Here is a 14413-nt window from a genome sequence, read left to right as displayed (position 1 = left end):
TTATTGCCCATGTTCCTGTGACTCTTTAAGGACGGATGAAGAAAGGTATTTAAACTCCATTCTCATGGCCAATTTTAATAAAAAAACAGAGGCTAGTTTTGTCTAATAGAGGCCTGGACATAAGCTGAGCAAACAAATCTGCAGAGACATTTTTTAATCAATTTTTTTAAATCCATCTTTCTATGGGTTGGTGTCTGCCTCTAAATGGAAAAGATTATACATATTCTCAGAAGGACATTTTGACAATTAATTAATTAATGTTTGCAAAGCTCTTAAGTTGCAATAAGATCTAGAAAGAAGGGGTCTATATAAAATGAATTAATAACTACCTGTCCAGTGACCTTTGCTGCTTCTGTGCTGAGTGAAATGTCTTATGGGGGAAAAAAAAAAGTGGACTGTGAATGGGCAGTTAAGGAGAATAACAATAGTGGCACATAAAAGGTGATAAATAGAGTTTTCACACAATCCTTACTTCTGCTATTTACCATTTAAAGCTTGACTTACAAAAGTAGAGTTTATTTTAGCATTATTAGTAGATTTTTTGTTTTTTTGTTTTTAATCTGTATTCTCCATCTTTAGATCTCCTTTGCAGACAGGAGAAAAGCACTGAAGGAAACATAGGTTATTTCTCTTCAAAAAGGTCATTGAGAAAAACAAACATAGTATTTATAAATATGTTTGTAAGTCAAGACTGTCTGGGAATAGGAAAAGTATATTCTCAGAATCACATAATGTTTAAAAGTTTTATTTTTATTTTATCAAATTCCCAGGAAAAAGAGCCACGAAATGATGTGATGCATGAAAGATTCAGGAAGAATAATTTGAAAATCAGGCTCATAAATTCAGCTTTCTGCAGAGCAGCTACTTATCTGTCTGCCTGCCTCCTGGGTACTTGAACAGTGGCATCTGGTTAGCTCTGAAGTTAATGACCATTTTCTATATGAATTATTTCACAAAGATGCTAAAACCAAGTCCAGGCTCAAGGAAAAAGAAAAGGGAAAGTCATCTTGCTGTGACTGTTCTTTTATTTTGATGTTTATTTTGCAAGTGGCTAGTCTTCCTGTATGACCTGTGCCCTAAACCTAAGTAGAGCTAAACTGAAAAATTTTTTTAATTGGTACAATGGGCAGAAAAGAAATTAATGCTTCAGTGGTTTCTTTATATATATCTAACATGTACCTTTCTAGATTTGTGCATGCAGAGAGGAATAAAGTTAAATATATATATATACATCTTAATCAAGTAGTATCTGCAATAACGTCTATTTGAAGTCTTTTAAATGACTTCCTGATACATTGCCATTTTGTCAACCTCTGCAGAAAAAAAACCCTTATAGTCAGTCTTGCATTACACCCATAAAGGCAATTTTTTCCAGACTCAGAACCTTGACACTGAAATTTTCTTTTTGGAAAATTTCAGAGTCAAGGTTCTGAGTCTGGAAAAAATTGGGGCTAGAGAATAGCCAGACACTCAAGCAAGAAATTTACCACTGGGTAGAAATCTCCTTTTACTTGCTGACTTACTGAGTAACATTTATGAAAATAAACTTAGCAGAATAGAGTGTATGTTAAGTTATCAGAATGGATGCTGCCTGCAGGCCATTGCAGTCACTCCTGCTGACATTATCCTGTTTCTATCAGACTGGCTGTGTAGCTCCCAGTATTTTGTGGTAGAGTTCTCCTTACAAGAGGAGTTCTTGCCGAAGGGAAGCTGCAGAACATTGAGGCAGGATGTCAACAGAGGGGCATCTCCTCCAGCAGTGTCTGCTGCTCTGTTTGGGGGGGTTGTGTTTGTGTCAGTGCATGTAATAAAAATTATTGTGCTTGCTGGTCTCAGGCAGTCTCTGCAACAGAAACTTGGGGGTTCCCTGTAATGTTCAAGGAAAGTGATTCCTGCAGATCACTGCCCACTATTGCTCACTGTGTCTGCACAGCCCCGTGCTCAGGCCCTAGGTGTTGCTGCACTGCAGCTGAGAGGTGAGAGTGCATCCTGCTGAGCCCTTCCAGGCTGGATTTAATCTAATTAGCTGAAATAACAATGTTAGTGAAGATGTGATGGAATGAGCTTCGGTAAATAAATGTATGCTGATGTAAAAGCCTGCTAGGAATCATCAGGACATCCCTGGGTGGCCAGCAACAACAATGTACAAATTTGAAAACCTCTTCCCAAGGGCTACTGAAGCAATGGCTTGGCACTTGCTTCAAAGGCCCAAATCATCCCACTGATAGTTTATAGCTTTCCCTGTAAAACAATTTGAAAATATTACATAAGTTAACTGCTTGTCGAGATAAAATTATAGCTGGAAAAAGAATTTTCATTTTCTCCCTGGGGTTTCCTAGTCTTTAAAGATTTGCATGCATGGTTATCATGACTACAGCCAGTCTGTCTGTGTTGTCTGCCTTCCACATAACATTCACATTGCTCTTCTTACTGCTGCATACAGGGTTCAGGTACTGGCAGCCTGAGTCTCACTTGTTTGTGTTCTTGAATGGTAGAAGAGTAACACAAGTAGATGAAATTGGCTCTGGGTTACTGCACGTTCTCCTTTGAAGAGGAGACACCCCACTGGCATAGTGAGAAAAATTAGAAAATCAATTCAGAAGTAGAAAAGGCAATTGGAAGACAAAAGCTGTTGACTGAACCAAAGGACATTGACCTTTAAAGCTTTAAATTTCTAAGATAGTTATAAGAGGAAACAGGAAATGAAAAGTAGGCAAACCTTATAGGGAAAAGATAGATTTTTTTTTTTTTTAAATAGAAAAATATTCTTGGGGCGGGGGGAAAGATGGTTGAAAAGCATGTATTTGATCAGTTTACAAGGTTCACACTCCTGGTACAGCTTTATTACTCCTTTATTCTGTGAACAAGCATTACTGGACAGGAGCATAGCCCTTCACTTTTCCTCTTGTATGGCTGAAAGACACCAAAAGTTGGCTGCAGCAGCCTAAGGAGCAGAACCAGCATCTCTCCAGCTACAACCCTTACGCTTGGACTGCTTTAACTGGGCTGGAAAACCTGTTCTGTGAACAAGCCCAGGTGGTGCTGTCCCAAACACCAGTGAGTGTTGGCATTAGGGCTGCCCAGGGAGGAGCACGCCCAGGCTCCTGCACGGGTCAGGCACTGGCTCAGTGAGTACTGGGAAGGCACCACCCTGGGCAGGGATCATCCACATGGCATTATATCCATCTTGCTCCTACTGAGACAGGGGCAGTTGGGTTTTTGGGCTTGGAGACAAAACCCTGGATGCCTTGGATTGCCCAGTCCCTTCAGGACAGTAACAGAGAGGTGCCTTGAGTGTAAACATAGGATGGGAGTAAAAGACTTTCATATCCTGCATGGTCTTGAACACCTCATCTCTCCTTGTTTCCTCTCTGTACAACAGGAACAATGCAATCTATTGACCACACAGGGGGCTGTAAGGCTAAATTAATTAATGTTAAAAACCCCTTTGATTCTCTTAGACAAAAGGTTTTCTAGAAGTATGAAAAATAGCTATTTATTATCTACATTTTTGTCACTTGTTATTTATGCCCTATCAATTCTACTGCACTTTTTCTTTAGAATTATTTGCTTTATCTCATCTGCATGAAGAAGAAATTGATAACAACTCATGAAGGCATAAAAAGTAATGTTTGAAAAGTCTGGTCTATATTTATTAATTTGAAGTGTACTTCCTCACAAGTAACATGTCTATGAAACTTCTTGGTCAATGTCTTTTCTTTGGTGACTTAGCAATATGGTCTTTTCTTTTTTATCTTTTTTATCCACTTTTTAAGGTATCCACAAGCTCACTCAAATGGACAAGAGCATGCACTTCTGCTCTTACAGTTAATTTAACTTCTGTATCTTTGATTATATTTTCTATTCAGTCTATTTTAATCCTATTCCTCTCTTGCTGACTTTTCTTCTATTCGACAGCTTTTATTTCACTTCAGCCTTCGAGAATCCTGAACCCACCAATGAAGAATCATTTGTATACACTGTCATTTCTATTTGCTATTTTCTTTTTTTTTCCCCTCCCCGTGAGACGGGGGGGGGGTGTGTGTGCAATGTGACGTGCTGGATATCAGTACAGTGCACCTCAGGTACACTGAAACATTTGACTTCACTTTATGTTGTTTCTAAAGTGTATTTTCTTGCTCTTAGCTCTGAGCCACAACAGGAATTCGGCTGAATTTTGCCACATTTCTGCCGCCCTGTGTAGCTACAGTGCTTCCACAACATCTGCTGCTACTGTTGTGTTCAGGAGCCTGCTGAAAGTGTGAGCTGTGAAGCAGATTATCCAACACCTAAATACTGGCTTGTCTGAAACTTTAGATAAGAATTGATTTATATGTATGTATCCAATCTGTAAAAAGTGGTGGCACTGCAAAAAATGAAATTATAGGTTGCATTTTAGGTAAATTCTATGGTGTAATCACTTCAAGTGAGTTCAAAGTGCAGTTTCCTGTACTTCATTCTCTATTCCTATCTTTTCTGCTCCTTACTATTTCTTAGATTAATTAGGATTAGCTTTTCCATGCCTCATTGCTGTACCCTAGTAATTTCCTGGATTTCAGAAATGCCACTGAAAATGTCTTTGTTAAAAATAATAAAAAGCTATTAAGCTAGCTTATTCAACATGCTCAAGTCAAAAGATATTTACAATCATTAAACTGTAGTGGATGAATGGATTTTGTAGGAAGACAGCTTGTTCATTGGAATTTGTTGAGCTCTTCAGAATAAGCCAAGTTGAAGAAAAAATATATACTCGGTGACATTGAATTTATGAAATCTGAAGGGCTTTCTGATGAGAGCAAAATATTATTTTTCTCTGGTCTGTTTACAGTTTAGACCATTAGGACAAAGATTGACTGTAAATACCAACATAAAATTTTCTGAGGCCTGACCCTTAATTCTGCTTTGGAAGGAGGTGGGAAAAGAGGTTAAGAAATTCTAACACTAATTCTGGGCGTGCATTAAATGCTGATTTATTTAATCTTACTATTGCTCTGTTTCTGTAAAAATCCTACCTTGCAATGAGTGTGACATCTCCTAATATTTATAATACCTTATAGAACACTAGTGGCTAGGTTGTGATCAGAATGTGCCCCACAGGTCACCAGGTTCCTCTTACACCTGGGGGACACAGCAGCAGGGAGTGGGAGGTGTTTGTATCCCTGCACATTGTTCCACACCAAAGAAGTGGCTTGAACAGAAACTCATTTTGCCTGCTGACAGAGGAGGAGCATTGGTTGAGGCAGGAGATGAGTCAGGATTTCAGCTGAGCTCCTGGGTGCAGTGGAACATTCTCCCTTTGCTGCTGAGCCTGGTCACCTCCAGCTGCAGGAATGGGGGCTGGGGCTCTCTGCCTCAGAGACCACAGCCCTGGAAGTGCTGTGCTCCAGGCACAATTCTGTGTTTTGGTTATGTAAATGGAAAATGTGATGATGGTTCATTTGGCTGAATTTGGACGTAGGCATGAAGGATGGCAAATTCAGTGAGAAAAGTGGCTCCATATAAATATTAAACTTTCTGCTCTTTGCTACATAGAGTACAGTTCTTATTGTGACAGTACTTCATTCTTTGCTTTTCTGGTTTTAGGGACTTTAAAATATTTCAGCAATATTTTATTCCCAAAATACTTCAAGAAGGTACAATTATTTAAAAAGTATTTTCAACTTTAAGTCAGGCAAATTAAAATATCAGTTATTATCTCTCCACAGATTTTACCTGATTAGTGGTGGAGTTCCATTCATTATATGTGGGATTACAGCAGCAACCAATATCAATAATTATGGGATTGAAGGCAATGCACCATAGTAAGTACAAACCACTATCATACCACTTTTAAGGAAAACAGATTGTTTCTGTTTCTTATCCAGATAAATGTACCTGACTTCATAAAGGGTACAGGCATGCAATTTGGGATGGTATCTGTTACAAAACTTTATTAAATATTAGCTGTGAAAGAGCAATGTCTTAATCTGGAGCTTGCTGCTTCACCTCCAGCAATTCGACTCCATTACTGGCAATACAATCACCTTTCATTTACAGAATTACTCTGCATTTACATCTGAATAAGTGAAAGATATTAAAAATACCTAATGAACATCATATCTAATGCAGCTATTATTTATTTAAATAAATTCATTTCATTATCTACCTTGATTTACCTTCTGGCAACGTAAAGCAAATTAAAAATAATTATGTAAGAAAAGGACAAGTAAAAATCCCTTCCCCACTTCCTCCACTCCCATCCCTCCACTAAAACCCAAATATTTTTGATTTTCACCACATGGAAATGTTCCAGTCACAATGCCTGGCAATCCTGTCATAATCCCTTCATGTCCTTGTGTGTAGGAAGGTGTTCAGCAGACCTCCACAAGCTCACCAGGCATCACATTGTTATTAATTCCTAATTCTTGGCATGAAGTATGAGGTATCCATAAGTACATTTAGTCTTTCCATAAAAGCAGAGCAGAAAGTGAATTAGACTGCAAAGTTAAATACAGTGTGTGTAACAGATCAGCATGGCAGTGACTGGCACACTAATGGATATTTTAGTACTCTGGCAGCACTAATACTCCAGAGGACATCACTCTTAGTTACTGCTTTGAGCATCTATTGTAACGCATTTGAAACTGGTTATGTTCTGAGCATGAGAAGTGGCAGCCAAGGAGAATGGTTCATAAGTGAGCATCTGGCTCCTTAAAGACATTTTTATAGGTAATTGAAATTTAAATTCCAATAAGAAATCAGTGCATACCATGGCTAACTCAATGCTCTGCCTAGGGCCCAACACATATTTATATATTTATTCAAATTTATCCAATTAAACAACCAGTTTATAATCAACAGTGTATTCTAAAGCTCTATTATTTATGTTCATAAATACGACACATTTTTCATTTTGGTGCAGTTACTGGGGTTATACTTCTTTAATCATGTTAATGTAGCAAATCAATACCTGGTGCCACAGTGTGCACAGAAAACAAGGGACAGATGAGGAATGGTTATAAGACTGAGTAAAAAGTTTCTAATTCAGTGGCAGCATAGTGAGTTATATGCCTTATTCATTTTTATTGTATTAGCAAAGTAAATGTAGATGCACAGACTTGAACTTTCTTTTACCAAATAGATTTTGTAAGTGATCCACAATGAAATTCTACTTGAAATAGCAGCATCCCATGACACTGTTCCACTTGGGAGCATTCTGCTCTCCACTTTGCATCAAATACGCAGGGTTCAAATGTATTTCAAGTATTCACCTAGCTTTGTGTTCTCTACTTTTCCAATTAAATGTAGGTGGTTATTTACCTCTGTTTTCAAAATATTTTTCAGGGGATCTTCTCTTGTGCCTAACAGTAAATTGTGTACTCTTTGGAGTGTTTCTAAGTTCATTAATACATGTATGTATGTTTCTGTTTAAGATTCAGATATAAAAAATTCAAAGTCATTATTCTGCAGTTTCTTGCTGTAAAGTCCAGTGGGACTTTCTCTATTTAGCTGAGAAGTTCTCAGCCTGGGAGAAAAAAGTCATTCTGCCCTTTTTATAGTAACTTGTAGATAATTCCTGGCTTGTCAAGAATCTGATATCAGAAGTTTCCTCACTGGAACTGGAGGAACTGCAACTAATCACACATGCCTAAATGAATATGAAGTGTCACACAGTGTCACTTTTAGAGCTGGAATCATCATGACAGATCACCTGGTCTGTCTTTCTGACCCAGTGGGAAATTAGCTATATCCAAACCATTCCTGACAGTTATTTATCTGAGGTACTTTAAATGCTCCCGTAATGGATAGACCACATTTCATTCCAACAGCGTATTATCCTAATTGTCCTAACAGCTGAGAAACTTTTTAAAAAATCTAATTTAGATCTTTCTTGCTGCAGTTTAAGCCCATTACTTTGTGCCCAAGTCCAAGAGATAAAGTAATTCCTCTTTCCAGAAATCCATGCAATATTTAGGATATAAGAACCTAGTAGCAGCTGTACTAGGCTACACTGCCAGCTCAGATCTCTGTCTGTAACCATGGCTAAAAGCAGATCATTGAGAAGAGTCAAAATGAGGCAAATATTCCTTCTCCCTCTAACCCATGTTCTGCCAGTTTCCATCTAGGATTTCATTAGTGGTTTCTTCTCCCATGTTTGTTTGATCAGATCATTCATACTTAAGACAATCCTGTCAGACTCATGCTGGCCTGGGAGCTACTTTAAGCTGCTCTAAAACGGTTATGGTTATTTTAAAGGCTAGCAAACCATGATCATGCTACAATGATACTATGCTACTAACATATCACAAAGAGATAATCAGTTTCCCTAATTTTTCTGAGAACATTCAAATTGACATGGATGAACTCCCAGGAATTCTAGAAACAGTACAGAATTCAGAAATGGCATATATCTTTGAGGTCTGTTCACTGCAGAAAGTGGTTACAGTTCCACTGGAAGTCTTTTATCCTTTTTTGGTACTCAGGCCATTCTCTCGCAAGAAGAAAATTCTGTAAGAGCAATCTTCAGGCTTAAGAATTTGTAGCAATGTTCATTGATACAAACAACTGAAATCTGTACATTTCTATTGCTCACATAGGATGTATAAACTATGCCTCATTTGCTTTTTAATCAAAGTATTAGTGCTGACATTTTTAATAGTAGAAAAAAGGGTTGACATAAATGGTCTTACACTTCACTGCAATTCCGGAGTCTAAACTGACCTACATTTCTTGGAAATTTTTCAGTTTTAATAGTCTGTAAATTATACCACATATTCTATTCTATTTAAAAATTAGAAAGTGATGCCCTCAGCTTAATTAATATTAAAGACAGGCTCCCTCTCTCCACAAGCTGAACTTCTGATATACCGTTGTGTCATACTAGTCAGACAACAGTGAGTTTTCCATCACATTTAATATGGGCTCTGAAATATTCTTGACTCTCTCTTGTTGTTTTCAGCTGCTGGATGGCCTGGGAGCCCAGCCTCGGTGCTTTTTACGGGCCAGTGGCATTCATTGTGCTGGTGACCTGTGTTTACTTTCTCTGCACATACGTGCAGCTGAAGCGCCATCCCGAACGCAAGTACGAGCTGAAGGAAAAGGCAGAGGATCCGCAGAGAATGCCAAGCACTGACATGGGCCATGGTCACATTACAGACTCTGTGTCCGTTCCCCAGGCAACCTGCCCCATGATTTCTTCTTCCTTGTTGGAAAATGAGCATTCATTTAAGGCTCAGCTTCGAGCCGCAGCATTCACTTTGTTCCTGTTTACTGCCACTTGGACCTTTGGAGCACTTGCAGTGTCTCAAGGCCATTTCTTGGATATGATATTTAGCTGTCTTTATGGAGCTTTCTGTGTGACCTTGGGGCTTTTCATCCTGATCCATCACTGTGCAAAACGAGATGATGTGTGGCATTGCTGGTGGTCTTGTTGCCCATCCAAAAGAAACACCTACTCTGTGCAAGTCAACGTGCGCCCAAAGGTCAACGTCAATGGCGACACCCAAGTTCATGCACCTTGTCTGCAGGAATCTCCGTGTCCCAACAAGTCAGCTGTGTTCAACCACCCAGCAGCCAGCCACTGCAAACTCACCAACCTGCAGGCAGTGCAGAACCACGTTAACTGCCTGTCGCCCGTGACGCCGTGCTGTGCAAAAATGCACTGTGACCAGCTGCTTGACGATGAGGCTCACATTCACGTCCACAACGAGGGAACCTTCAGACCCAACATGCACATTCACAGATGCCTGAAAAGCAGAACTAAGCCACGTTACTTCAGCCGGCACAGGTCTGCGGGGGAAAGGGAGTACGCCTACCACATCCCCTCGAGCATCGACGGCAGCATCCACAGCTCCCACACAGACAGTCCCCACAGCACGCACGAGAGCCAGGCGGGTCACAGACGGGCCTGCTGCTCCAAGAGTGACCCCTACCCCACCGTCAACCAGCCCGAGAGCAGCGACGCAAGTACTGTCATATACAGCTGTGGTAAAATGCCAGACAGTGACTCCGTGCACCACCCAGCCCACTTTGAAATGCACCCACGGACACAGTCATTGCCATTTAACACCACAAATCACAACGGGATTCTCAAGGGAAACATGCACGAAGCCATGATATACAGCTCAGATAGTACGGGAAATATCAAAACTGGCCCTTGGAAAAATGAAACTACTGTGTAGTTCACGGGTCACCATAATGTGGTTTTTTGCCCTAAACCATCGTTATCTTTGGTTTTATTCCAAAATAAATATGGTGATATGTTTGCGCAGCTCATCAGTAAATTGTACAGCTTTTCATTTTCTTTGTAAGTGTCAAAGAAAGAGAGATAGTGACAGTTTTAAAGTGAAATTATTTTTAAAAGAAAGTTATAAAGTTATTCTGAAAGGTAATGAGAAAATGAAGTCTAGAAAATGGAATAAGAGAGGCAATATCCTTTTGTTTTACAGAATGGCATTTCTTTAGAAACATAATTTTCATTCATTGTTTTCACTTTTCTTCTGTAGTAACTTCAGACACTTTTATAAACATATCAGCATCCTAAACTTTTACTTATTTATTTTTGTAGAAAAATATTATTACTGTGCCATGAATTTTAATCAGAAGTGGCTATGGTAGAAATGATAAACAGGATTTTATAAAATTGCAGCTTTTTAGATATACAAAAGTGATACTGCCTCTAAAAACCTTCTGTAGCATATGGCCTGTAAAGTCATGTAATGTACAGTCTCTGTTCTGTCCTTTTTCTTGTTGGAGAGAAGTGCTAGGTAATGTCTCTGTTTCATCTTTGGTGCTGTATTGGTTGTATTTTGCATGACATATGTCAGGATATACCATTTGCTGTTTTATAGTGTTACATGTGTTTAAAAAAAAGAACAAAAAAAGTGTGGTACAAGGCTGTGACAAACCCTATTGATATTAATCTAGAGCATTATAAATCTACAGGAAAAAAAATCACTCTGCACTAGTTTAAGTGGCACAATCCTTTGTATAAGGTTATATGATAGCTTTGATAAGGGTCCACTCTAATGTCTTTACAGAGCATGCACTACTCATTGTATGTGGCACTGTGCAGTGTAATAGCAATTGTCTCAACAGATTTTACACTTCTTTGTAAAGTATGCCTTTTAAACAAACCTGTAAGCTGTTCCACGTTAACCTTTCCACAGGTAAGTTAAGGTAGAGCAGTTTTATCATTAACTCTTTGAGGACTACAGTTATTTTCTTAAAGTAGCTTATTCTAGTTCAGAGATACTGTATATATGATATTGTCTATTTAGTTACATGATCAATGTAGTCCAGAGTTGTCAAGAAAAAGGAAGTTCAGTAATTTTCTAAAAACACCTTCTTAGAATCCATCTATTAATTTCACCCCTTGCTTTCTGAAAATCCATTTCCTCCCCCAGCAAATTTCAGATTGTCTTAATCCTTTAATGCAAATTTGACCTTCAGAGAAGTTCTTTATGTTCATGATTTCTGCTGAATTGTAGGGCATTCCAGGGTCAGTAGCATTCTCTATTAACAAGGCTCTTGGCAAGATTTTTTTCATATTTCCATGAACATCTGGACACAAAGCATCAACTCACAGTAGAGAACTGCATCAGAATGATGCCTATATGAAATAAAACTGCTTTTTACAAAGAGAAAGGGTGCAGAATAATAATAGATTTCAGAAAGTGAATGGGAGCATAGAGCTGTGAGAAAAATGTCTACAGCGGAAAGTGAGTACTGGATCCAGAAATGAGAGAAAAAGCACAATTCTGTACAGCCACACAAGAAAGTTTGCTGTGATGTCTTCACACAGACTTATGTAATTGCTTCAGAGAGGAAATAGAAAATTCCATTGAGAGACCATCAGTCTGCGATTCTCTGTGTATATGTGGCAGAAATCTTCACTATATTTAAACTCCATATTTTTCTGTTATTAGCAGTTTATTAGACTCTACCTTCTTTTTTTTAATATGTAGGAATAAATTTCCTAATAGTGTACATAAAGATGACAATTATAATTGTTAGAATGTTATAAAAACATGTAAGTCGGATGAATGTGTTCTGCAGTGTTGCAGGTGGGAATTAGTACTCAAAGGGTTAATGCTCAGTATCTGAGTGCAAGAAATCTTGTTTTTCTGTATTTTTGTAAATTTGAAATATATATTGTAAACTCCAGCAGTGCAATGTATCCATCTCAGATTGTGTATTTTTAAAAGGTGAGCAAGAAGAATGCACTAGGTGGTTGTCAAGTTTTAAGCCAATATACAACAATTTCATGACTGCTTCTTAAGCTAATACAAAAAAAAAAGACAAAACACTGAGCTTTATTATGTATATGCTGTATATGCTTGAACTGTCTCTAAACTAAAATACAGTATTTTTCTTTGTTTGCATACTGAAATATTTTCTGTTTCATAATTGTTTTCTTTTAATATTACTTTTACTCATTCCACATAGACAGTGACCCTAAATAAGCATAGACATAATGTGAAATCCACTTCTCTGTGTCTCAGCACTCTGTATATGTATATTCTGTAACAGTAAAGTTGTAGGAAGTCTGTAGACCATTATGCAAAGTATCTCACACACACACAGAGCCAAGATTAAATACTCACCCTGCAAGAATCCACTCAGTAAGCTCCTTTATTCAGCTTGTGTTTTAATCACCTCTGTTATTTTGTCTGAGAGGCCAATTCCATCTTCATAATGGCTTACAAAAAAGTAAATAGGTGCTGCTTTCCACAGAATATCTCTGGAATTCAAAAGTAAAATATTAAAACACTTTTCTTATTGTGTTAAAAATTAATTTAGTGAATATTTCTGGGTTAATTTGGAAGAGATGTGTTATGCAATAATCTGTTTGCATATTATTTTTTTCAGAAAATATACAGTATATCTACAGAGTAGGAGACATGATATTAAATAAATATAAAAATGTTTTGTAACATCAAATTTGACCAAATGCTTTTTATGCTTTTGACTTTTGTTTTCTCCTTAAGATAAATGAGATCATTTCAATGCTTTGGAAGTCTGGTTTTGATTTATTGTGGGGTTTTGGTCAATTATAGTCAGTGAACCATTACTACTTTACCTGATTTTCTTCCCTATAAAAATAAAGTCAATGAAATAACCAGAGTATAATATATATTGTCCTAGTAAATTCCTCACGGACACACTTAACACATTTAAAAAGCAGTTTTAGTTTTGGTGATTCATTGATGATAATAAAATGGTTGAACAGATTTTACTGTTCACTTTCTGTCTGAGATTAATCAAGAGGAATTTTTTCCAAAAAAAGATAATTTTCAGAGAATGATGCAATCAACAGAAATCTGAATAGCTGCTACCAGAATGAAAATATGCTCTTGCTGTGGTATTGTTCTCTGCATATAGAAATTCCAGTTTTCATGACCGAATTTGAAGTCACATAGGTTGTTTATGAGAAAACTTCCTACCCAGCCTCATATAATGAATTTGGGTGTCAAAATAAAGCATACATTTTTGCACATTATGTCTGGTCACATGTGTTGTTCCCAGGATCCGCTGATTGCGGCTGTGCTGATGGGACTGGGCAGTCACCGTCAGTGCTCATGAGCAGCTGCTCTCCTCCACACACAGCTGCCTGCCTGCCACCCTGTCAGCACCCTATCCGGGTGTGAGCCCACCGTGGGAGCCTCACTGGGGCTGTAGAGCATTCATCCTCTCTGACCAAAGCAAAGTCTGTGCTTAGAGCAAAGTCAAGGCCACCTTTGATGGACTGACCACACAGGCAATTGGGCAGCCCCCACTTGAACACTAAGCAATGAGGGCAGAAAAATGTAATGCAAGTGGATTTAAGCAGTTTTAGGTCCTCCTCCCTCCATCTCTCTAAAGCACCTGCCTAGTAAGTCTACTGCCTACAGATAGCTACCAAATCCAGACAAACCTAGGCAAAAATCGGCAGCTGACCTAAAATTCTTGGTTAGCTGAAATGAGTGAACAGCACAACCTAGTTAACAATCAGAGAAGCCCAAGCTGGAGAAAACCTCTTTGGATGCTCTGTCACAAAGATGTTTCAGGTTGGTTATGTGTGAAGACATGGAACTAAATCATGTCTGAAGATCTGAAATTGCTCTTGTGTAGACACTGTTAAGGCTAACAAAGCTGATTTCAACTCCTCAAATTCAGAGGTAGCTTCCACTGTAAATTATATGCCTTTTCACAATGAAGAGATTATCTGACATTTCACTATTTGGGAAAAAGAAAGTTGTCATCCCAATCAGGCTAGTAACCTTTTTATCATAGGATTTTCTTTGCATGGAAACAAGAAAAAGGAGACCACCTGTACTCCCAATGAGTTTTTGCTGCCTATGAAAAGAAATGTCAGGCTGATGAAGACATTGGCAGCTCAGCAGCTTCCTTGCCAGAACATAAATTCAAGTTCCTGTAGCAGCATCCTCCAATT

At 38.3% G+C, this 14413-nt stretch overlaps 1 protein-coding gene across 2 annotated transcripts in view; it reads left to right on the top strand.

Annotated features, from left to right (window-relative positions):
- ADGRA1 (adhesion G protein-coupled receptor A1) overlaps nucleotides 1-12921 on the top strand; it is a 249735-nt gene extending 236814 nt beyond the window's left edge. For both annotated transcript variants that reach the window (XM_058029388.1, XM_058029389.1), the window contains 2 exons: nucleotides 5706-5801; nucleotides 8939-12921. In XM_058029388.1, the coding sequence (XP_057885371.1) occupies nucleotides 5706-5801; nucleotides 8939-10160 (1318 nt within the window). In that variant the 3' untranslated portion in view covers nucleotides 10161-12921. The remainder of the gene's footprint in view (nucleotides 1-5705; nucleotides 5802-8938) is intronic.
- The last annotated feature ends 1492 nt before the right edge of the window (nucleotides 12922-14413 follow it).

The sequence above is a fragment of the Melospiza georgiana genome, chromosome 8 (genome assembly GCF_028018845.1).
Source record: "Melospiza georgiana isolate bMelGeo1 chromosome 8, bMelGeo1.pri, whole genome shotgun sequence".
NCBI lineage: Eukaryota > Metazoa > Chordata > Aves > Passeriformes > Passerellidae > Melospiza > Melospiza georgiana.
Note: the sequence above shows the minus strand (reverse complement) of the source record. Positions and strands in the feature narration are given on the sequence as shown.